The sequence below is a fragment of the Fusarium keratoplasticum genome, chromosome 1 (assembly GCF_025433545.1).
Source record: "Fusarium keratoplasticum isolate Fu6.1 chromosome 1, whole genome shotgun sequence".
NCBI classification, from domain to species: Eukaryota; Fungi; Ascomycota; class Sordariomycetes; order Hypocreales; family Nectriaceae; genus Fusarium; species Fusarium keratoplasticum.
The window spans coordinates 1,102,150-1,123,990 of NC_070529.1; the positions used below are offsets into that span (position 1 = coordinate 1,102,150).

The 21,841-nt window shown below is 55.0% G+C and overlaps 8 protein-coding genes and 1 pseudogene across 9 annotated transcripts, besides 1 other annotated feature; 6 read left to right on the top strand and 3 right to left on the bottom strand.

The window, feature by feature from the left end:
- Window positions 1-1,843: 1,843 nt before the first annotated feature.
- On the top strand, window positions 1,844-3,264 carry NCS57_00034300 (uncharacterized protein; the record flags this gene model as incomplete). The annotated part of the gene is made up of 2 exons (XM_053050430.1): window positions 1,844-2,164; window positions 2,215-3,264. 2 exons carry the CDS (start codon window positions 1,844-1,846, stop codon window positions 3,262-3,264), a joined length of 1,371 nt encoding a protein of 456 aa, XP_052918945.1.
- Window positions 3,265-4,754: 1,490 nt separating this feature from the next.
- On the top strand, window positions 4,755-7,402 carry NCS57_00034400 (uncharacterized protein; the record flags this gene model as incomplete). The annotated part of the gene is made up of 4 exons (XM_053050431.1): window positions 4,755-4,781; window positions 4,844-5,002; window positions 5,057-6,910; window positions 6,965-7,402. The coding sequence occupies 4 exons, from the start codon at window positions 4,755-4,757 to the stop codon at window positions 7,400-7,402; spliced, it is 2,478 nt and encodes an 825-aa protein (XP_052918946.1).
- An 856-nt stretch (window positions 7,403-8,258) lies between these two features.
- On the top strand, window positions 8,259-9,473 carry NCS57_00034500 (Epimerase domain-containing protein; the record flags this gene model as incomplete). Its single annotated transcript, XM_053050432.1, has 4 exons — window positions 8,259-8,280; window positions 8,332-8,352; window positions 8,439-8,669; window positions 8,719-9,473. 4 exons carry the CDS (start codon window positions 8,259-8,261, stop codon window positions 9,471-9,473), a joined length of 1,029 nt encoding a protein of 342 aa, XP_052918947.1.
- A 242-nt stretch (window positions 9,474-9,715) lies between these two features.
- Window positions 9,716-11,357, bottom strand: NCS57_00034600 (uncharacterized protein; the record flags this gene model as incomplete). The annotated part of the gene is made up of 3 exons (XM_053050433.1): window positions 9,716-10,937; window positions 10,995-11,028; window positions 11,081-11,357. 3 exons carry the CDS (start codon window positions 11,355-11,357, stop codon window positions 9,716-9,718), a joined length of 1,533 nt encoding a protein of 510 aa, XP_052918948.1.
- Window positions 11,358-14,527: 3,170 nt separating this feature from the next.
- On the top strand, window positions 14,528-15,547 carry NCS57_00034700 (uncharacterized protein; the record flags this gene model as incomplete). Its single annotated transcript, XM_053050434.1, has 3 exons — window positions 14,528-14,648; window positions 14,701-15,031; window positions 15,091-15,547. 3 exons carry the CDS (start codon window positions 14,528-14,530, stop codon window positions 15,545-15,547), a joined length of 909 nt encoding a protein of 302 aa, XP_052918949.1.
- Window positions 15,548-16,442: 895 nt separating this feature from the next.
- Window positions 16,443-17,690, top strand: NCS57_00034800 (uncharacterized protein; the record flags this gene model as incomplete). Its single annotated transcript, XM_053050435.1, has 1 exon — window positions 16,443-17,690. The coding sequence occupies one exon, from the start codon at window positions 16,443-16,445 to the stop codon at window positions 17,688-17,690; it is 1,248 nt and encodes a 415-aa protein (XP_052918950.1).
- A 107-nt stretch (window positions 17,691-17,797) lies between these two features.
- NCS57_00034900 lies at window positions 17,798-19,033 on the bottom strand (annotated as a pseudogene). The gene is made up of 2 exons: window positions 18,822-19,033; window positions 17,798-18,773 (listed from the first exon to the last, which is right to left on the bottom strand).
- Window positions 17,798-19,033: a sequence feature.
- Window positions 19,034-19,600: 567 nt separating this feature from the next.
- NCS57_00035000 (uncharacterized protein) lies at window positions 19,601-20,371 on the top strand (the record flags this gene model as incomplete). Its single annotated transcript, XM_053050436.1, has 2 exons — window positions 19,601-19,832; window positions 19,887-20,371. The coding sequence occupies exons 1-2, from the start codon at window positions 19,712-19,714 to the stop codon at window positions 20,369-20,371; spliced, it is 606 nt and encodes a 201-aa protein (XP_052918951.1). The 5' UTR covers window positions 19,601-19,711.
- A 147-nt stretch (window positions 20,372-20,518) lies between these two features.
- On the bottom strand, window positions 20,519-21,667 carry NCS57_00035100 (uncharacterized protein; the record flags this gene model as incomplete). The annotated part of the gene is made up of 1 exon (XM_053050437.1): window positions 20,519-21,667. One exon carries the CDS (start codon window positions 21,665-21,667, stop codon window positions 20,519-20,521), a length of 1,149 nt encoding a protein of 382 aa, XP_052918952.1.
- Window positions 21,668-21,841: the final 174 nt, after the last annotated feature.

The following is a 21,841-nucleotide window of genomic DNA, read 5'->3' on the forward strand; positions in this document are numbered from 1 at the left end:
CTCACACTATCGTGGCCCGCACTACACCACCTTGGACCATCGCTTCGTACTCTCGCCCATACGTCTTGACGCACTACCTACCTACTCCAGCTCTTAGCTCACCCGGGCACTTTACGCCGCCATCGATATGTTCAATACCTCCTCGTCTCAGTCCGTTGTTAGTGCCCGCCCCGTTCTCCATCCTGCCCGTCCATCCCATCCCATGGATCCATGCCCACATATCGTTTCCTGGCCCCTGATGCATCTCTTCATCTCACTCACCTGTTTCTCCATCAGCCTCCCTCCCTCTCGCTCAAACTTCCCTCTCTCCCTCCTCCATCTCCCCAAATCCTCGCCCATGACCATCTTGTCCCCCCTCCCCCCCGTTGCCGAATGAGCCCCACTGACGCCCGCCATTGCAGGGGCCCCTTGGTTCTTCTTGATCTCCTGCGTGGTTCCTTGCTGGTCCCGGTGCATGCCATGCCATGCTCGCCGCACACCTATAACTAAGTGCGATTTGCGACATCGAGGGCGTTCGCTGCTCGCCGCCTGGTCTTGTCTTTCACCTCCCCCGTCCACTTTGTCGTTTGGCATCTGCATGGTCCTGGTCCTGGGCTGCTGCTGCTGCTATCAAAGCGCTCTCTCCACTGCCCTTACCCAGCGGGACCTCGTCTCGTCCCAAGCCCAGAGCAAGCTGGCCGTTTATTGATATCTCGCCGACCCCCCGTCTCGCAGTCCGGATACCTGACTCGACTCGCCTCAGCTAGACACCACACCTGACTTGAGCCAGACCTACCCATCTCAACCTCTCGAACTCATAACATCTCGTTTGGCCAATCTCATTTTCTGGGCAAGGCCCTGTTCACTTGGCGCATACCGCGTCAGCTTCTTGTCCATCTCAAACCCCAATCTTTGTTTCTATCTTTGACCTCGGCTTCGTCCCTACCGAGTTGCCGTCACATAAGACTCTTGCTCCCAGCGATTGTGTCTTATAGACCCAAGGCAGAGCTATTTCTGTTCAACATCTCCATACTCCGGTTCGACCACACACTCCTTAGCTCTATCAACCCAATCGTCCTCGAGACAACAGCCGACTCGCCTACAAGGACATAACACAGTCGTATAGAACGAACTGTGGCTCGCTTCACATCAACACGGTTGCCGCCGCAGACATCGCCCTCTCGTATCTCCCAACCGACCCCAGCTGATCTACGAGGTCTTCATCTGTCTGTGTTTTTCGTTGCGGAGTCCCCCGATCCTTCGTCTGGAACAACCTGGACCTGGACAGGAGTACCAGCTCGGACCACGCGCAAGGCTCAGCACCTCTTCCGATCCTTTCCCCGGCCCCAGCCAAATCTCTTCCCGATCCACTAGGCCTGGATCTGCCTGCATTAACACGCCTTATTAAGTTGAGCTGCCAGTTCCCGCGCTTTGCGTCTCCTCCCCATCTGCCTCTTTCATATCTTCAGTCACACGTTGGACACGCCACCGAAACTCGATATACAGAAGAATCCTTCACTTGCGAACCACTTGGCGCATAGTCCTTGGATAATCGTTTAGTCTTGATTCTCATCTTTTGGAGTACTCAACTAGACTGCTATTCTACCACCACCACCACCACCCTACCTCACTCTCGCGCTAATCGTGCTTTTAATTTCGCCTAAGAGTCAACTATTTGGTTGTGACTCTATCTCCAGATCCGAACAAGACTTGATATCCTTTCGGAAACTGCAACAATTCCTCGCCGAGCCAGCTAATCTTAGCATGCTGTGATTAGGTGGTGGCTTGCATTACTGTACCCAACAACCACCGACATCATCGGCGCAACGCCCCTCGTCATCACCGAGACCACCACGAAGACAACATGGAGCTGATGGAACTGGTTGAAAACGAGCCTACCGCTCGTCCCTTTCAGTGCGATTGGCAATCATGCACTAAAGTACTTGAGCACGCCCTGAGACTCATATTCGACCAAGCTAACACTTGTCGCCAGAGCTTTAATCGCAAATCCGATTTGCAGAGACACTACCGGATACATACCAATGAGCGACCTTATTCGTGCTCTATCCCCGGCTGCGGGAAGAGCTTCATTCAACGGAGTGCCTTGACCGTTCACATCCGAACTCACACTGGAGAGAAGCCACACCAGTGTCAGCACATTGGATGCGGGAAACGATTCTCAGATGTACGTATAATTAGAGCTTACACCTTAATCACGCTAACTGGCCATAACAGTCTTCGAGTCTTGCCCGTCATCGAAGGATTCACACTGGAAAGCGCCCTTACAAGTGTGCCCACGACGGATGCTCCAAGAGGCAGGTTAAGACACGGATGTCTTTGATTCCCTTTGCTAACTCGCATTCCAGCTTCTGCAGAAAGACGACAATGGTCAAGCACCAACGTCGATCGCACCAACAAGGAATGAACCCCAACGATATCCTGGACGATTGCTCCTCGGACTCCGATGATGACGAGCCCCCGTCCACTCCGCAGCACTCTGGGATGACCTGGTCCCCTCAGGATATGGTTCCCATGAACCAAGGCATCCCGCACGGTTCATTGCATCGCTCGGCTTCTTATGCCGACTTTGAGCAGCAAGTCCATGGGCAGCATCTTCAGCAGCAGTACGGCGGCCGACAAGGCCTTCCTCCTAACGTTCCCCACGAGTTTCATGGACCGCCCATGCCTGACCATCATGCGGGCGTGCAGATGGTTCATCGACCCACGAATATGCCACGCCAGGCGTACTATGTAACTGAGCAAGGAAACCCCGGCGTTGCCACCATGACGAGTGCCGTTCAGTCTCATTATCAACTCCCTCAGCAGGTGGAGCGACCTCCCATGGACATACCATATCCGGCCTCAGGAATTGCAACCTCGATTCAGAGCAGCCCCAGCGCCTTCTCTGCCACCTCGGTTCCTAGCCCAATGATCCCGGAGGGCTTCTATGCGCATCAACCTGGAAACCCACCAGCCTATAGCGCGGCGGATTCTCAGCCGGCTATAATCCAGTACCACCAACCTATCCAACATCCCATGAGCCAGTCTCAGCCACCTGTGACTTCCCAAGCACCGCAGATTCAGGCTCCACCTGCTGACCACTATCCTCAACCACCTGCTCAGCCACAACAGGAGCAGTGGGCTCATTACGACCCGCCGATCGAGGTCACGACTATTGGACAGTTGCCGGCTTACGGAACTGGGGTTTACGATCTCTACGGACCGAAGATCGAGTTCGATGACCCGACAATGCAGCTACCAAGCAGCAGGCTCGCGAGCCTGTGATCGACTCAAGCTTCGAGACCGTTTCATGTTTAACGAATATTCCCTTGGATGACCATGCTCCAGATCGTCGTTTTGTTCACGACGATAACTTGTAACACCATAATCATACCCGGGCTGGACCACGCAACGATTCCCCTATCATTGATTTGATTCTTGTTCTTTTGAAGAGAATATACCCACCAGGACTTTTAGGACCTGACATGAACGGGCTTCAGAGCCTGTTGAACAAAGTCCATTGGCATTTCCCCTAGACCGCATGAAAGATACTATACCCAACGCGAGAGCATCTATTGGCGTTCTAGTCTAGCCTCATATCCTGAGCGAACTCACGGGCTACTCTTCACCCCTTTTTGCGATTTTTATTCTTTTTCTGTTTGAGCGCAGCAAGTGTGATGTCTGAGTCACATACGATGGGTTGTTTCCCATCAACTCAGCCTTACTACCTAATGGTTCTCTGGGATCTTTGCTGTTCTTAGGCATGTCTTCACAGTGTGTTGCAGTTTGTTTGAGTTGATTTGCATTTCAAGTTCTTGCCGTTCTGGCATGAGATGACGCTGATACCCTCCAAAAAGTTGTGTCGATGTTGGATCAGGCGTACAGTTTATTCCCCGACAGAGGGTGGGCGGGCGACAGGGCGGGTGGCGGCAAGGCTGGGGTGTATTGGAGGGATTCGGGGCCATCTAGAAGACCACTTCTTCAGCGCTGACAACGGCATGTCGAGCTTGGATTCACGGACGCGATCATGAGTGACGATGGATGGAATGGAAGGAAAGACAGGAACGTGGAGGAACAAAAAGAGTTGAGCGTTCACACGAGACGAGGCCTGGGTTTTTGGTAATTTGCTGCACAGAGCGCAGTAGAGGGGAAGACAGCTACCATATATACAACACGTAGTTTGATGTTTGGCCCTTGCAATCTTGAGTTTTCTCAGCGAGCGTTTCGGCGAGTTGTTGTATGTCTGTCCCTCTGATAATAACACTATGCCTCCGACTTACACTCAACTCAATGGCAATAGACCATTCTGGAATCAAACAGGGGTTCAGTTGTGAACCCAGACCAATCCAATGGCAACAGCCTCAGATGACCTCACCGGAATCGGCGGTCGGAACATCTGGCGGCCGAGCGGAGATGACTCAGCGACAGCCCAGAATGGGAAAGGTCGCCTCGTGATGCCGAACTGCGGACGAGAGTGGCAAGCAAACCAGACTCCCCAACAATTACCAACCGACTTACCGATGATGGCTGTGCGCAATTCATCACGATGAGTACGGCCCGGTAGATTATTCTTCTCGTGTCTTTCATCAGACGTACGATACCAAGCCCACGTCCCACCTGCCTGTCCCGGAAGCCGTTTAAACATTGCAACCGACAGGACAGCCAGCCGAAACTCTACCTGGACGTCATCGAACCGCTCCGACCCGACCGTTCTTTGATCAATAGTCTTGAATCATCATTCTTTAGAGCATACTAGGCTCCTCAAACATCTCGTCATGGCTTACAACGCCATGGTGCTGCCGGTGAGTGCCTGCGGAGTTTGCGGATTTGACATGGCGGCGGACGGCGCTGACGAATGCGTCAGAACATGGCAGCAGCCACCACGGAACTATGGCCCTCAATCGCAAACACCGTCATGGTTCCCTGGAGAGGCTCGACTTCTCCTCTCCCCCGCCGGTTTCCCTCATCCAAGGACAACGTCGAGCAGTCTGTCGCAAGGACCAAGGTCGCTGAGCCTCAACACGTAAGTCGCAGCCTGGGTCGCGTGCTCATGAGTTTAAGCTAATTGCTGGCGCAGGCTGCCGAAACCCAGCTCCCCGACTTTCTTCGACGAGTGAACTTTGGCTCTCTTGCCTCGCGCGCAGGAATCGATGCGATGAAGCCGACTACTGCACAAACCACCATCTCCAGCCTCGGCCGGGTAGGCCTCCAGGCGTCCAACCCCATTCTGCGACATCCTTACTTTCAACCCCGCGCTGCGTCGTCTCCTTCGATCATCCGTCCGTTTATGCGATCGTCCCCCGGTATCTTGTCATCTTCTCGTGGTATCTCTACTTTTGGTTCTCTGAACGCTCAGCGACGAGGATTTGGAACTTCTAATGGAATTTCTCGCAACCAACTCGCGACTCTTGAGGAATCTGCCAACCGAAACCCTGGCAATGCGAATGCGCAGAATGCTTTCTACCAACTTCTACTCCGAGCCAACATGCCTGCTATTCTCGTTGAGCGATACCAATCTGGACGATTCGCAACCAACCCCGCAACTGACGATGCCTACCGAAAGGCCCTTGCCCTGCTCGGGGCCAGTGCTTCCTCGGCTGCTAACCCGACTGTGGCCTCTACCGGAAACAACCAGTGGCCTACCTTTGAGCATGCCGTTGCCAACGCTGCTGTGGGCGGGTCTGGAGTCGCCCCCAACGCCATGGGTGGCAAGGGCGAGCCCATTCACGTCATTGTTCAGGAGTCTACCCGATCCGTCATCTTCCGCTGGTTCAAGTTTCTCGCTGTTTTTGTTGTCATCACCTACCTCTGTTTCGCCGCTGTCACGATCGTGATTGAGACGCTCAGCACTTACCGTCGCGGACCCGGTGCCAAGCAGGACTCTGAAGTCAAGGCCGAAAAGCAAACCACCCGATTCAGCGATGTCCACGGCTGCGATGAGGCCAAGGAGGAGCTTCAGGAGGTTGTCGAGTTCCTCAAGAACCCTGAGAAGTTCAGCGACCTTGGTGCCAAGTTGCCCAAGGGTGTTCTGCTGGTTGGCCCTCCCGGTACTGGAAAGACGCTTCTTGCTCGAGCCGTTGCTGGTGAAGCCGGTGTTCCCTTCTTCTACATGTCTGGTAGTGAGTTTGACGAGATCTTTGTGGGTGTCGGAGCCAAGCGAGTTCGCGAGCTCTTCACCGCTGCCAAGTCCAAGTCTCCCGCCATTGTCTTCATTGATGAGCTTGACGCCATTGGAGGCAAGCGAAACCCGAGGGATCAGGCTCACGCCAAGCAAACTCTGAACCAGCTGCTCACCGAACTGGATGGATTTGACCAGGAAACCAAGATTATCATCATTGGAGCCACCAACCTGCCCACGATGCTCGACAAGGCCCTTACTCGCCCCGGACGTTTTGACCGTCATGTCAATGTTGAACTTCCCGATGTTCGTGGCCGAATTGCGATTCTCAAGCACCACGCGAAGAAGATCAAGGTTTCTCCTGACGTTGACCTGGAGGCTATCGCTGCCCGCTGCCCCGGCCGATCCGGTGCTGAGCTTGAGAACATGCTCAATGTTGCGGCTCTCCGAGCAAGCCGAGCCAAAGCCACGATGGTTTCGAAGCAGGACATGGACTGGGCATTTGACCGTGTGACAATGGGTTCCGAGCGCAAGTCGATGGTTGTCACGGAAAAGGAAAAGGAAATGACGGCGTACCATGAGGCCGGTCACGCTCTTGTTCAGCTCTTTGACAAGGAAAGCTCCAGCACCCTGTACAAGGTCACGATTCTCCCCAAGGGTCCTTCTCTGGGTCACACAGCACAGCTTCCTCAGATGGACAAGTACTCTTACACTGCTGCCGAATACATGTCCAACATCCGAGTGTTGCTCGGAGGCAAGATGGCTGAGGAGATGCGATATGGTGACGACAAGGTCACGTCGGGTGTCTCATCGGTAAGACCTTACTGTCAGTCTTTTGAATGCGTTGAACTAACTCTGGGCCTGTAGGATTTGGAGCGAGCGACCGATCTCAGCTTCATGATGGTGACCCTCTTTGGCATGTCGAGCGCTCTAGGCCCTGTCGAATATGGCAGGAGATACGAGAATCTCAGCTCAGCGACCAAGGCTGCGATTGAGGGCGAGGTCCAAAAGACATTGAGAAAGTCATACGAGGATGTCAGACACCTGCTCACAGAGAAGCGAAAGGAACTGGACTTGTTGGCCAAGGCTCTGGTTAAGTACGAGACGCTGGACAAGTCTGAGGTGGAGAAGGTGATACGGGGCGAGTCCCTCCCCGGCCGGGTGGTGGTACCCAAGGGACCCCTGACGTTACCCATCCCACAAGAAACCCCTACACCCCCAGGCCTGGGCGGTGTTGGCCAACCTCAACCTCCGGAGACACCGGCACCCCCAGCGGCGGCGGAGACATCCGATACCAACAGCTGAGAGGTTTAATCAGCAACCTACAGCATGTCAGGGCCGAGGAGAGAGATGACGGCCCTGGCGAGTTTGCACCACGATAGTAGATGGGCAAACACGCAAAAAGAAACGAGCGGCGATCCAACTCGAGGACATGTGTTCATGGCGAGCATAGAATGGAATTGGGTGGATTGCGCTCGCGAGACATATCCGAGAGTGGGATTCATGAAGCGAGGGCAATTTGGCCTAATAAATGGGCGCCCAGCGAATGATTTTCTATGAGGAGGAGGGACAGCGATTTGCACATCGAGTTGGAAGTTGGGCGGCCATGATGAGGCGATAGCCATGAGCAAGCAGCCCTAATGCAGGATGCGAATCTTTGGCATAGGCCCGTGTAGTATGGACAATCCCTCTCGATTATATGCCTCAATTGTAATTTTACTTTGTATAATGCAGAGCCTGTGACGTCTGATTGTGAAGGATACGAGCGAGATATGAAGACGCCCTTTCCGTGACATGAGGCCTAACCATCTCCTATTGCCTGTTTAGTCCAAGTGTAATGTTTACCTAAGATACCTATCAAAAGATATATGCCGTGAATAGAAGCCGATAAGAAGGAAATAGCAGGAGGAAAAGAGGCAAGAGCAGTGGGGGATTCCGAAGCAACCGTCTTTGCCAGCTCGAATGACGAATGCGGGGCAAGCATTCCATTGCTTACCTATAAACCCCCTCCTTCACTCACTCGCCAACTCAACCTTGGATTGACGCCAGGAAAGAGCTTGAACAAGTCAGGATATACTCAATTGATAGACTGTTGGTCATTTAGAAACATTGGACGATAAAGATTAGGCTGGATAAAAGACTCGACAAGACTATTCCCATCATGACCAAGGTTCTACTCACTGGTAAGTCAAGTTGCCTAACAGATGATTTCCATGATGCTAACATGTGTTCAGGTGGCTCAGGCTTTATTGCCGGTACGTGATACTCAGCATCTCCATCAAACCTTTCAAAGAGAGATATAACTATATCTCACGTGAACCTCTCCTAATTCATCTCACAGCCCACATCCTCGACCAGCTTCTCGAAAAGGACTACACCGTCGTCACCACCGTCCGCTCCGAGGCCAAGGCCCAAAAGATCCGCGACGCCCACCCGGGAGAGGCCGCCGACGGCAAGCTCGAGGTGGTCATCGTGCCGGACATTGCTCAGCCGGGGGCTTTTGACGAGGTGGCCAAGACGCCTGGCATCGATGCCGTGTTGCACACTGCGAGCCCCTTTCACTTCAATATCAGTGAGTAATCTTCAACTAGTAGAATGAGGCACGAGCTGATATGATGTAGCTGATCCCAAGAAGGATCTGGTTGATCCCGCTGTTATTGGCACGACGGGTATTCTCAAGGCCCTTCACGCCTCGGCACCGTCTGTGAAGCGTGTCGTCATCACGTCGTCGTTTGCCTCAATCCTAGACGAAGACAAGTTTACTGACCCTTCAACCACCTTTTCCGAGGCGAGCTGGAACCCAGTCACCGTCAACGACATCTCGCGATCCCCTGCGACTGCTTACCGCGCCTCAAAGACTCTCGCCGAGCGTGCGGCCTGGGACTTTGTCGCTACCGAGAAGCCTTCTTTTGATCTGGTGACTGTGTGTCCGCCTCTCGTCCTCGGTCCTGTCTCCAAGCATCTCGCTACTCTGGAGAGCATCAACACATCCAACGAACGTGTCGTCAGCCTGCTCCGCGGCGGTTGGAAGGATAGTATCCCCCCATGCACACCCGTGCCCCTCTGGATCGACGTCCGAGATGCCGCCCGCGCCCACGTCCGCGGTCTAGAGAACTCCGAAGCTGGTGGTAAGCGACTCTTTGCCACAGCCGGCTGGTTCTCCCACCGCGAGTTTGTCGACGCTGTGCAGCGCAACTTTCCCGAGTTTGCAGACAAGCTGCCTGGGCCCGAGGTCAAGGGGGGCGAGTTACCGCCAAAGGACCAGATCTTCAAGTACAACGTTGACGAGACCAACAAGATTCTGGGCATCGACTGGATCAAGGTTGACGAGAGTGCCATTGACTTGGTCAAGTCGCTGAAGGAGCTGGGCATTTAAAGAGACATCCATGTAGACAAATGAATACAAGTTTTAAAGACATGCTACACACTACAAGCCTAAGGGGTAATTATACTGTAAACTCGTCAAACACACTCGTAACGATACATCCATGACGTCTCATCATGCCATGTACACACTCATCATCACTGTGATCCTTTCCACCCTACTATCAGATACATGCACATTCATGTATGAGGCCAAGATTGCTTTTCATCTCCCCCTACACTCCTTTTCACCCTCTAGTATCTCCCTCCTAGCCTCTCAAGATCTGCCTCCTCCATCACTGGGCTACTCACACTCCTCCCCTTGACGAGCGACAACCCAGCAATGCCGCTCCAGCTTCCCCCGCTGTGCCTCCCGGCGTCTTTGGCGTAACTGTCCGTCATGTCGCGAAGCTCCCTTGCCTCTGGTGAGAGCACAATATCTTTCGCCAGTTGCTGGACAGGAGGACAGACTGTCGCCCCCTTTCGCGGCGGACTGGATAGGGGTTTGGTAGGCGTCGATGGTCGGTTAGGGGGCGTGGATGGAAGTGCCCTGGTCGGCGGCGGTCCTGGACTGACGAGTATCTTGAACAGTCCATCACGGGATCGTGGCGGTCGTGGCGGAGAGCCGTTGCCATGACCGGGCATCTTTTGAACAGAAGCGGGAGGAGTGACGCCGCTAAAACTGGCCGAGCCGTCGTTCTGTCCCCCTTCTGGCGCCGTCATGGCAATCATAGGGACAGGCGGAACTTGGTCCGCACTGTAGATCTTGGGTGTCCTCTCATGCCTTGGCGTCAAGTTGCTACTGGTAGGCGGGCAGAGAGGGGACGCGGGAAACCCAGACCGATCTCGATGCCTACTACTGGTCGGCGATAGGCTTGGCTCGCTGAGCGTAGGGAGGAACTTGCGCTCCCTGAGTCGCGCTGGCGGTGTCAGGGGCACGCCATCTGCGTCGGTGTGAGAGAGAGTCGGCGAGACGAGGGGAGTAGGGGAGTCTGCAGGGGGAGGTGATGTTGGGTGCTTGATGAGTCTGCGGATGTCGTTTCGGCGGGACTTTCTCCTTCGAAGAAGACATACGACAAGGACAATGACAGCTGCAAGAATAACAACAGACAGGATGGCTATAGTGATCTTGACGCCCAGAGGAAGTCCAGTTTCATCCTTCTTGTCTTGCTCCTTGTTCGAAGGCTTCAAGGTGGTGACCAGTGAGGGATCACTACTAGTGGAATATGTTGTATCGGGCATTGAGCTCTGTACCGGTGCTGATGTTGAAGTCTCTGACGCCGTGGACCTTTTCGACGTGGCATCCTCTGATGCAGGTGCCTGAGATGTGCTCGATACACTCTCGAATGCTTCATCCTCGGCCCTATCCGCTGACTGAGCCTTGTGACAATGAACATCACTTCCATGAGTAGACTCAGGATCGCAAACGTAGTCTACGTCTGGAGGACCTGGGTCAACTATCGAGTGATAGCCGATCCTGATAGCAATGTCAGCCTCAGCTCACTCATAGTCCCAAATAGAAGAGATATCTTACTCCTGGCAGGCGTTGATGAACCAATTCACATTGGCTAGTTGCTCATCAGCACCTCGTGCCCTCAGACCTTCTAGTGTCGCACATACGGTCTCTCCCACGCTCGCCGAGGTTGTCGACGCCACAGAGCTGAGAGTCGCAGCAGTAGAGAGCCCTGAAGGACCGGTGCTGCTGCTCGCCCCTGTCCCCCAGCGCCTCGCACGCTCGCTCGAATGTCTCATCCTTGGGCAACAGCTCCCGCAGGAACCTCTCCCTGCACATGGCGATGCATTGCGGCGGATCCTCGACGTCGGCTGCGATGAAGCCCCAGCCATGGCCGCTGCTGCAGCCTCTCTTCCGGAGTCGACTCGAAGCCTGGCGTGCCATGGATGTGATTCAAGAGGCAGATAAAGAAGAGTGATGGTTCGGGCCGAACATGCTCTTCGAGGGAAGGCAATATGGATAGGAGGGTTTCAGCCAGATATGAGTTTGGCAACTCGAAACGACAGAGCAAGAAAGCCGGGACGAACAGTAACCGGAGTAATGTGAACGGAGAAGGGTGGGATGGAAACAGCAAACAGAAAAGACGGGACGCTGCAAGAGGGATGGGGGGAGGGCTCAAGATGGGTTCGTTTTGATAAACGGTCTTCACCCACCAACACCGCTCTCTTCTGCCCCCCCCTTCTTCCTGTTCGTGAGTCCAGACGCACCAAGCAGAAGCACAAGCAGTGATGGTTCCCACGGCAGGACCGGCAGCATGGACAAGATCAGGCTGGTGTGTCCGTTGCCACCGGCCGTAGGGCGTTACACCGCCCCCCTGCGGTTACCCCCGTCCGACGAGAATAGCCTCGTATGGTATTGGTGATGGAATGGCCTTCTTCTCCTTCCAGGAGCCTTCCAGCGACGACGCGGATGCCCACGGGTTGCTGAAGGGGAGGGGGCTGCCTGCATGGAAGCGTCCATGGCGGGCTTCAGAACGAGCCGCCCTGCGTAGTCCCGAGAGGCTGCAGCGACGAGGCGGGCAATTTGCCTATGGCGGGTCAGCCTTTCGAGGCCTCTGATGCCGTTTGTCTTTTGCAACGCGCAATCAGTACGCCTCGTTGCGAGTAGCCATGGCCGAACGGGAGTCGGTAGGTGTGGCTGCCACGATGGGTTTGCACTCTTCTGGCCAGACATATCCGTCATACATTGTCAAAGTTGATACAGTAGTAGGCAAGGTGAGCCGACAGCATGTCACTTCTATGGTGTTTAGAGAAACTGCCTTGTCTGTCTGTCTCTGTGCTGGCATATCAACCAACAAGCAACACCAGCTAAGAGACTCTTCCCGATGGGGTATTTCCCCAGTGGTTCCTCAGAGCCCTCGCACAATGGGGGTGCCTGACAAAGGCCTTCTTCTCCCCCGACTTCCCACTCGTTGTGTCGCATGCCCAAGACTCCCATGGCCATTGTTTGGCAGGTCAAGCGAGCAGTCGACCGGGGTCCTGCAGCCTGGTAACCAATAGCAATAGCCCTTTCGCGAACAGTGTTCAGCGCAATTGCTAGGGCTGGGGTAGGAAAACTCTGAGCATTGTCTCGTCCTGTGCAGCTTGCCGGCAAATCTTGCAGAACCTGACTTGAGGCAAGCAGGCAGGCATTTGAGCCTGGCGCATTCCGTTTTGCTCCCATTGAGCCTCATTCGTCTTTCGAGGGTCATCATGTCATTCCATGCTTTGTTTGCTCTTCTCTCTCGAGGCTGGGCCCATCCCGTTGCGTTGCGTTTGGCGTCGTGTGGTTACACAAAGAGGCCTTCCCCGCCATGCTTCCCGCGCCTGAAGCTGAGTTGATAATGCGCGTCATGGGCTGCAGGATTGCGGTGAGAATGAGCCAAGAGACGGCTGATTTAATGCCGTCATTTGGAAGCTTATCCCAGCCAGTTGCATCTTGAGGCTCTCGCACGCGTGCCTTGGTCGCCGGTCAGCCCAGACGGTATCGTGCAGTTCTCTCCTCTGCTCTGACCTCGCCAGCCCCTTTCTTTCCTGCTGCTACCCTGAACCAATACTCAGAGACAATTGTTTTGTCCGTGCATGTTTGTTCGTCGAAAAGCTGCAGCGCACTTTGCGGTGAAGACCAGAGACACCTCCTCACCCAGCGTAGTGACATGGCAGGTGCATCAGGATGCATGGCATCCAACGCTGAGGCTGGTTCAGCACAGCCGGTTCAACAACAGTCGACAACGTGCGCGCAATCACTTGCTGATAAATGAATGGCTTGACATGCCGCCTGAGAGCTGTGCAACGACACCTCCGCGGCAGGGGTGGACAGGGGACGAACGCCATCGACCTCTCACGGCAGAACTCGGTAGAACTCACGTGGGAGTGTCTTTGAGTGCTCGAGTCTGGGCAATGGCCCCAAATAGAAGCCTCTTGTCATGTAACAAACGGACCCGCGAGAGCGATTGGCCGATGCTGGATCCAGGTTGAGGTCCAGCTCAGGGACAGTCTGACAGCCCAGAATACCGCAGCCGGTCGAATTGGGTTGCGCAACCTCGTATTTTAGTGCAAGGCCTAAGGTCGGTCAACGGGACGATACACATCCTGGCATGGGACAGCGAACCACAGAGTTGCCCATGAGAAGCATTAACCTGGTCATCTTGGAGGGAATCATCGACGTCATGCTTCGGATTGTTCCATCCCCAGAAGTTTCAAGCATCCGAAAATGGCGACGAGTCAAGCACCAGATAATTTCGGCACCACATCTGTTGCTCCTCGTCACCTTGGTGATGACTCTGTGATAGGCGCAAACGGGTCGTCGTCACATCGTACACGAGCTTGGGATTGTTCCGAAGACACAACTATTCCTTCCCGTCCTCGTCTGATGTGCGCGTTTGGTAGACTCCCGAGATGACGGATTACACACTTCCGCAACAAGGCATCATCTCCTTGACCAAGTGTCACGTCGTCCTCAAAGGACCGATACCGACGACCTGCGACCCGTCATGCATTAGCCTCGCTGAGGCCTCCTCCTCCCCCGTTTGCTGACGATGCATCCTGAAGAAATGATCCGTCGACACAGGAACGGTAGCTTGCCCCAAATTCTTGAGAGGCGGGAAAGAGTCCCTTGTCTCGCGCAATCAACGAGTTCTCGAGAAGCAAACAATTTGGCTACCGGTAGCCCGATCTGATGCAATCATGCGAGAGTGGATCAGGCGTTTACGCGGGTGACCGCGCAGAAAGGGGTTCGTTTGCCTTGGAGGACGAGAGACTCGACAGATCCCTGATGATCAACTATGCTTATTGATGCTCGAGAGATGTTGTTCCACTGCCTCAGGTTGTTGTTTCCAAGTCCACGACCAAAGGGGAAGGAAGAGGCACACGTGACATCGGAGCTCCCCCCAGCTCCAAATTTCCCGAGCCTCGGCTCCGGGGCGGCCCCCCTCTTCGCCCCACATTCCCCGGCTTCACCAAGAGCTCTCGGGGTCACGATGAGGGGCCGAGTTGCCATGAAACCCCCATTAATCTATTCATTATAAGTTCATCTTTGTTTTCTTGTATCACTGCGTGTAATTCAATCATCTCAAAATGTCGGACAAAGCTCAGAAGCGCATCGAGGCCATTGGCAATCAGCTCCTCCCTCCAATCAGCAAGGTAGCTCCAGGATCCAGCAAGCTACGCGTCGAGGGCAAGGTCATCATCATCACAGGTATGTGTTCAACTCTTGGATATTCCACCCATCTCTCACACTGATCTCATAGGCGCCAATTCACCACTGGGCATCGGTCGCGCCACAGCCCACCAGTACGCAGAGAGCGGAGCACGCGCCCTGTATCTCTGTGACTTCAATGATACACATCTGGAGACTCACAAGCAAGAGATCACCGCCGCATTCCCCAAGGTAGAGGTCCACGTTCGCCGCTTCGATGCCGCAGACGAGTCAAAGGTCAAGGAGGTGGTCCAAGATGCGATTGGACGCTACGGCCGCTTGGATGTCTTCTTTGCCAACGCAGGCGTCGTCGGCAGGACTACATTGTTTACAGAGTTTGGAGATGAGGAGTTCATGTCTATACTCAAGACAAACACTCTAAGGTATGTCTCATCTCGCATCTTGGCTCCACAGCGGGCATCAGCTTAATGAATCCGTCCAGCGTCTTCCTGGCTGCGAAGCACGCCGCACCGGCCATGCAAAAGACATCTGCCGAGAAGCCCCGGCCTGGAGGCAGCATCATTGGCACGGCTTCCGTCGCCGGCATCCGCTCCAACGCCGGTTCCACTCCCTACTCCGCCTCCAAGGCCGCGGTAGTGTCCCTTGCGCAGACGATATCGTTCCAGCTCGCGGGGACGGGCGTGCGCATCAACGCCATCTGCCCCGGCCTCATCGAAACGGGCATGACGGCCGAGGTCTACCAGGCGGCCAGGGCACGGGGCAACGAGAAGAAGATTGGGCAGCTGAATCCAACCAAGAGAGGTGGCCACGCGGACGAGATTGCCCGGGTCGCCCTCTTCCTGGGTAGTGATGAGAGCAGTTACGTTAACGGACAGGCATGGGCCGTCGACGGAGGATTGAGCGCGGGACATCCCTTTGTGCCAGGAAAGCTGGGCTAGTGAGCAATGTAGGAGAGGTGGTCAAGAATGGCGCCATCGAGATGCAAGATCCAGGAGAGAACCATCTCTTGGACCAAGTGCCAGTCACACCATCGATTGCGAATATCCACAAAGCATCTTCCATGTCGAGTTGAGGTTGTAGTTTAGTTTACCTTTGACAAGAGAAAAACCGGGACCTGGTCTGGGCTAGCCGGTCGAAACACCAATCGAGCCCCGTCCTGACTCAAAGAACAAGCATCCCACCCCCGAATTCTGAAACGCGCAACGACGGAGAGCTTCGTGATGAACCCCCTTGCCGTTGTAGCAGCAAGGAAACATCTGACGGAAACGCGCCCTGGCAAACATCAGCCGCGTCATCCCTCCCACATGCCGATGCGCTGAGCGCCGCGTCCCTCAACTCGAAACCCATCCATGTTTAACACCAGCATCGGGCTTTTTCTCGAGTCCAGTCCGCTAGATCTTCCGCCAAGCAGATGTTAGTGGATCCTGGCACTGATCGCCAGGGGGTTCATGAGCACAGGGCGACTTGAACGAATCTGGATGAATCCATCCCCAATTCCATGTCGTTGGAGGCTTGTGAGTGAAACTATCAGCTTGCCATCGGAGCCGGGATTGACGCTGTCAGCGTGTAACACCCACGGCGGCCCCGAATCACGGAACAGGAGTCGTGAGAAACATGTTGATCCCCTGATGTAGAACGTTGGAGTTGATCAGATATAAATGGCCGTCCTTCTGGTGTCTTGAACGTCTTTTACCATTCTCTTCATCGCCACCTTCACACGCTCTTTTTTTCAACACCAGACATCCAGTTGCCGGCATCTGTGATCCGTCTCTTACACGATCTTTTCCCCTTTCCTTCAAATTTTCAAGTCTCATCTTTCCTTCTTCCATCACAATGGCTGTCCTCTCTCTTATGACATTGGCCTTGGCCTTTTCCTCCCAGGCCATGGCCCGCCCTCGCCCTCGTCCTCAGGGCTTCGGTGATTTCCCCGGTGGTTTCCCCGGCAGCGGACTCGGTGGTGGCATCCCAACTGGTCTGCCCAGCGGCATTGGCGGTGGTGCTGGCGGTCTTCCCACTGGCTTGCCCACTGGTATCATCCCTGGTGGTGATTCTGGTAGCCTGCCTACTGGTCTTATCCCCGGCGGCGACGGCGAGTCGCCCATCCAGACCCCCGGCGCTGGCTTCGGCGGCAACTTCCCCAGTGGCGGTGGTAGCTTCCCCAGCGGTGGCTTCGGTAACTTCCCCGGCAGCGGCAGCGGCGATGCCCCTATCCAGACCCCCGGCGCTGGTTTCGGCGGCAACTTCCCCAGTGGCGGTGGCAGCTTCCCCAGCGGTGGCAGCGGCGATGGCCCTATCCAGACTCCCGGCGCCGGCTTCGGTAGCGGAGACGACTCCATCATCCCTACCGGCGGCTTCGGCGACATTGGTGCCCGTGACGCTGCTCAAACTCCTGGCGCCGGCTTTGACTTCCCTACCGGCGGCAGCGACGGTGGTGACTCTCCTGCTTTCCCAACCCAGAGCGGCGGTTTCGGTGGCTTCCCTGGTAGCGGCAGCGACGACGAGGCTCCCGTTCAGACTCCCGGCGCCGGATTCGGTGGCTTCCCCAGCGGCTTCCCCAGCGGCGATGCTCCCGCTTTCCCTTCTCAGAGCGGAGGTTTCGGTGGCTTCCCCGGATTCGGCGGTCGCCACGGTGGTCGTCACGGTCACCACAGCGGCTCCGCAGATGAGCCTGCCCGAACTCCCGGTGCCAGCTTCGGCGGTTTCCCCGGCGGTGATGCTACCGACGCTCCCGCGCCCACGCTTGTCCCTACCCCCGGTGCCGGCCAGGGTGGCTTCCCCGGCACTGCTCCCGGAGGCAGCATCCCCACCTTCATCGCTACTCCCGGCGCGGGCTTCGGTGGTGGTGAGGGCGCTCCTTCTGGTGCTCCTGGTGCCATCCCTACCTTCAGCGCTGCTCCCGGAAACGGCGCTGGCAACTTCCCCGGCGGTGACGACGACAGCCAGGAGCAGCCCACTGGTGCCAACGACGCACCCGGTGAGATCCCCACCTTCGCTGCCACTCCCGGAGTCCCTCTCGGCGACAACGACCAGGCCACTGTCGCTCCCTCTGGCTTCCTCACCCAGACCCGAGCAGCCTTTTAAAAGATATCGTGATTTGAAGAAGATTTTGACGGGTATCCTGTCCCAAAGATAGAAGGGGAGCTTTCGATATGTGTATAATTCTGTGGCCAAAAGCAGGTCTTGGTCCTTCATTTTGTATCTACCTCCATGGCAGCGCCCGCTGTCGTCAATAGAGCAATCCTGGCGAGCATATCTTCCTTGAAGTGCATGAAATCCGCGCGCTTAGCTTCACTAAGCAAGTCGTACTTGTCTTGAAACATGGTGTCTGCCTTCTTGACCTGCATCTTGGGCATCGTCTCCTCGTCGAGCATCTCAACGTCGTCAAGTTGGCTTCGCTGGGTCAGCTTGACAACATCTGCGATACCTTGATACCAGTCTTCGGTGAGCCATGCCCTTTCGTTGACACGAGCAACAGCGTCGTCAAACTCTTTCGTCTTCAGACTGGTCCACCCATCCCAAGCTTCGTCTTCATCCAAACCCCTGACAGAGACCTCACCGCGAGCTCGGGTAAGTAGAGCAAGAATCTCTTTGCGAAGTGGAACATAGCCTTCTCGGTCGATAGCCTCCCCTGATGCAAGGGCTTTAACACGCATTGTGACAAAGAAGTAGATGGCAGCAAACAAGGCTGTAACATTTTTCAGAACCCATTCATCTTCGGTTCTGCGGCCTCCCGGTGTGACGATTGCCTCCATGCCGGCCAAAATCGTGGGCGCGAGCTTCTTGTGATCAGTTTCCTCGCACAAGAATCGAGTCGTAGGCTTTATCCATGGATGAAGGGCGTGCTCTGACGAAGCGGCTTCTTTCTTGCCCGTAGATTTGGTCGGTGTGCCAGCATCCCCCTTTAAAGGGGTTCGAAATTGGGCGAGGCTTTGGTCTTTTGTGGGTGTCCCCCGAGATGGCAACGGCCGTGACCCAGATGCCGGTGAGCCTCCAACATCCCGAAATCTCGAGCTTGGTGTCCTCACCCGGCCTGATGCAGCCCTACCAGGCGTTGTGGCGCTATTGGGGAGGATGTTGTCGAGATGGCCATAGAGTCGCTTGTAGATGCGAGGAGGAATGGGTGGTCGTGGTTCGATAGGTGGAAGGTCGAGTGTGATCTTAAGTCTATAATTGTAAGCTTGGAAGGCTTCTGCCAATCACCATAAATCATACCGGTCGCACGCAATATTGGCACAAGCATAGAGCCTAGCAATCTCTTCCTCGGCCTTGAGGGTACTTGCATGGAGTCGGGACTGTGCAAGCAATGAACCGGCGAGTTCCACAAGAGCTGGTGGTAGATCAGAGCCGTATGTCGGCATCAATGAGAGCAATGCCTGCTCGATTTGGCGACTCATGGTGGCAGCTCTGGCGTTTGCGGAGGTCGTGCTTGTGAGATACTTGTTGAGAATCGAGGTTTGAAGTTGCAGACGCGATACGAGATTGAGACGCGTAGCGCCGCAGTCACTCCTGACGCCTGGTCACGGGACCACTATCTCCAAGGATCTCATTGAAGATGCCAGCTATTCACCTCCCCCACCAAATTAATGAGCATGCCGATCACTTGGCAAGACAAATGAGTTGCTTGATCGAGAGACATCAATGATAGAATACGGATAAATATGAAACCAGAAAGTCGAGTGTGCTTGTTTCCCTAAAACATACGCAGTAGACGCAAGCTACCGTTCGAGATGTCAAAAGTTCCTCCTCCATACCATCCTCCAACGTCGAAATTCCAGCAGATGAAAACGTCCTAGCCAAGCGTCTTCAGCGTATCTCCTCCCCGTAGCAGTTAAGCTTTCAGTGGCCTCCCCCACCAAGCGACAGCGTGCGCCCCTGGCAACATCCACCACCATTACGACAGTGGCCAGCTCCAGACCACTTTGAGCCAGGATCGCTGTCGGGCTAGGTATCCCCGTCCCTCTACTCAGCATCTCCTTTAAGCCACGCCGTCGCCAGCTTGTCCATATCGTCAATTGCTTCTGTGTCTGCGTCGCCTCCCCAAGCCGCAAGTCCCGAGCCCCTTGCTGCACCTCGGTCCTCGACGCGCCAGTCATCATCTCACGATGCGCCCAAGTGCCCTCTTCAGCGTCGCTTTTGCGACCTCGGTGCTCGCCCACGGCGGCGCCCATTCTCAGAAGCCCGTGGTGGACGCCAACGCAGACTGGATGACGAGGCACATGGCGGGTATGCTACTATTTATTCCGTACGGCTAGAGTATCTCAAACTGACACCCTACAGAGGAGCATCACGTACAGGGCTGGGACCCTGACTCCTTCTTCTCCCTCCACGACTTCAACAGCGACGGCTGGTGGCAAGCCTCCGAGCTCATGCGCACATACGGCCTCTTTGACGACTCGAACAAGGGCATGGAGCAAAAGCAGAAGGATGAGGTCCTCGAAATCCTACTGGGCCTCCTCGACTCCGACGCCGACTTCTCGGTCAGCCGCAAGGAGTGGATGGACTATGTCGGCGCCGGAAAGACGCTGCCCGATCTGGGCACCGGGCCCGGCCACCACGGCGACGATGAGTACGAGTACGAGATCCATCACTGGGAAAAGTACCACGACGAGAACACAAAGCTTGAGGACCTTACGCACCCCGAGGACATTGAGCACTTCAAGAAGCACGACGAGATGGAGGACGCCGAGGAGAGGCTCGAGGCCATGCAGAAGCTCGCCATCGTCGAGTCCAACATTCCCCAAAAGTTCCGGCGACAAGCTTAAGAGGCCATGTAGATGACAGACACGAAATTGTATTTTACTCATTCGACGGCGAGAGAGGTGTAGTGGGAGCGAGGCGTGGGAAGAGGCGCATGATATCATGACGGATGAATTGCACTGAACAACTTGTTTTGGGATACATGATAACAGCTAGATATTGTAAACACGGACATCAAAGACGCAGTGCCAGACGCCTGGCGCAAACGTCTTGACCAACTCGACGTGCTCAACCTCTGCCGCCCGCCCCGTGCCCTTGCCCCGGCCATCAAAGATGCGCTGTATCTCACTCCGTCTTGTCTCAGTGTCGTTGGCGCCCACGTTCTCGTGGAGATGCAGCCGTGTCTCACTGGACGTGGCCGACATGTCCCATGTATGCCTCCAGGTCGGCTCACTCGTGGGCAGGAAGCCGCAGTTGATGTGTCGGATATCCTGGGCTATGCCTCGAGCCTGTAGAGATTGGATCCTCCGCAGAGCTTCCTCGTTACTCTCCAGGAACACGACGATCTGCTCCCCACCGCTAAGGATCTCTTCTTCCGGAAGCGTCAGGTCGTCACCCTGGACGATGCGTACGCTCCACCCGTTTGCTCTGGCGCCCCGTCGTAGACCTTCCACGCTCCAAGGGTTGATCTCCCAGCATAGGACTCTCATTCCGAGGCGGGCGTAGGAGAAGACAAAGTAGCCAATTCCTGCGTAGAGGTCGACTGCCCACTTCTCATCCCGAATTCTGTCCTTCACAGTGTCTCCCATATCCAGAAGCCTCGCCTTTTCCTTGACGTTTCCTCGGCTGAACATGGTCCATCTGGGTGCCCAAGTCTGGAAGATGCCATTTTGCTTCGTCGATACCCAAAGCGTCCTGTCGAAATCCTGTTGAGACGGCCCCTCTGTCGATGTACTTGTTGGTCCAAAGTCCCCGTAAAAGGTGCGAAGCCCACTGGGACTTCTGAGCACATTCTCTTCTGCCTCACCCTCAGCCTTGTGCAGAGGGATACCCTCGTTTACCGCGAGGTGAGTCAACGGTTCCTTGGCCTGTCTTGAAAGCTCTTGTAGAATCCTAGACCATAGCTGCTCACGGGCGTCTTGGCCGACACCTTGCAACGTGGTTGTCCAGGGTATGTTTGTGAAGCTGCCCGTGGGTAGAAGCGCCATTGGTTCATAGATTGTGAAGCGCTTTGGCGCACTGTTTAGAAGTTCATCTTGCCATGTTTGGCTCGTCTCTGTATTTTCGAATGTAGTTGAGTCAATCCAGTCTCGGATGGCGACTTGGATTGGATTTCCCTTTGTCGTTTTTGGTTTTGGCATTTTCGTGGTAGATGTGGTTTTGGATAAAACCTGCCCCAAAGTTCACCATCGCAGAAATAGCATGTTCAATAATGGAACACGACACCACAAACTTATCACAAGTAACCAACACATCAAATCAATGCCAGATTTATATCAAATGACGTTGTTCAACATGACCATAGTTTAATATAA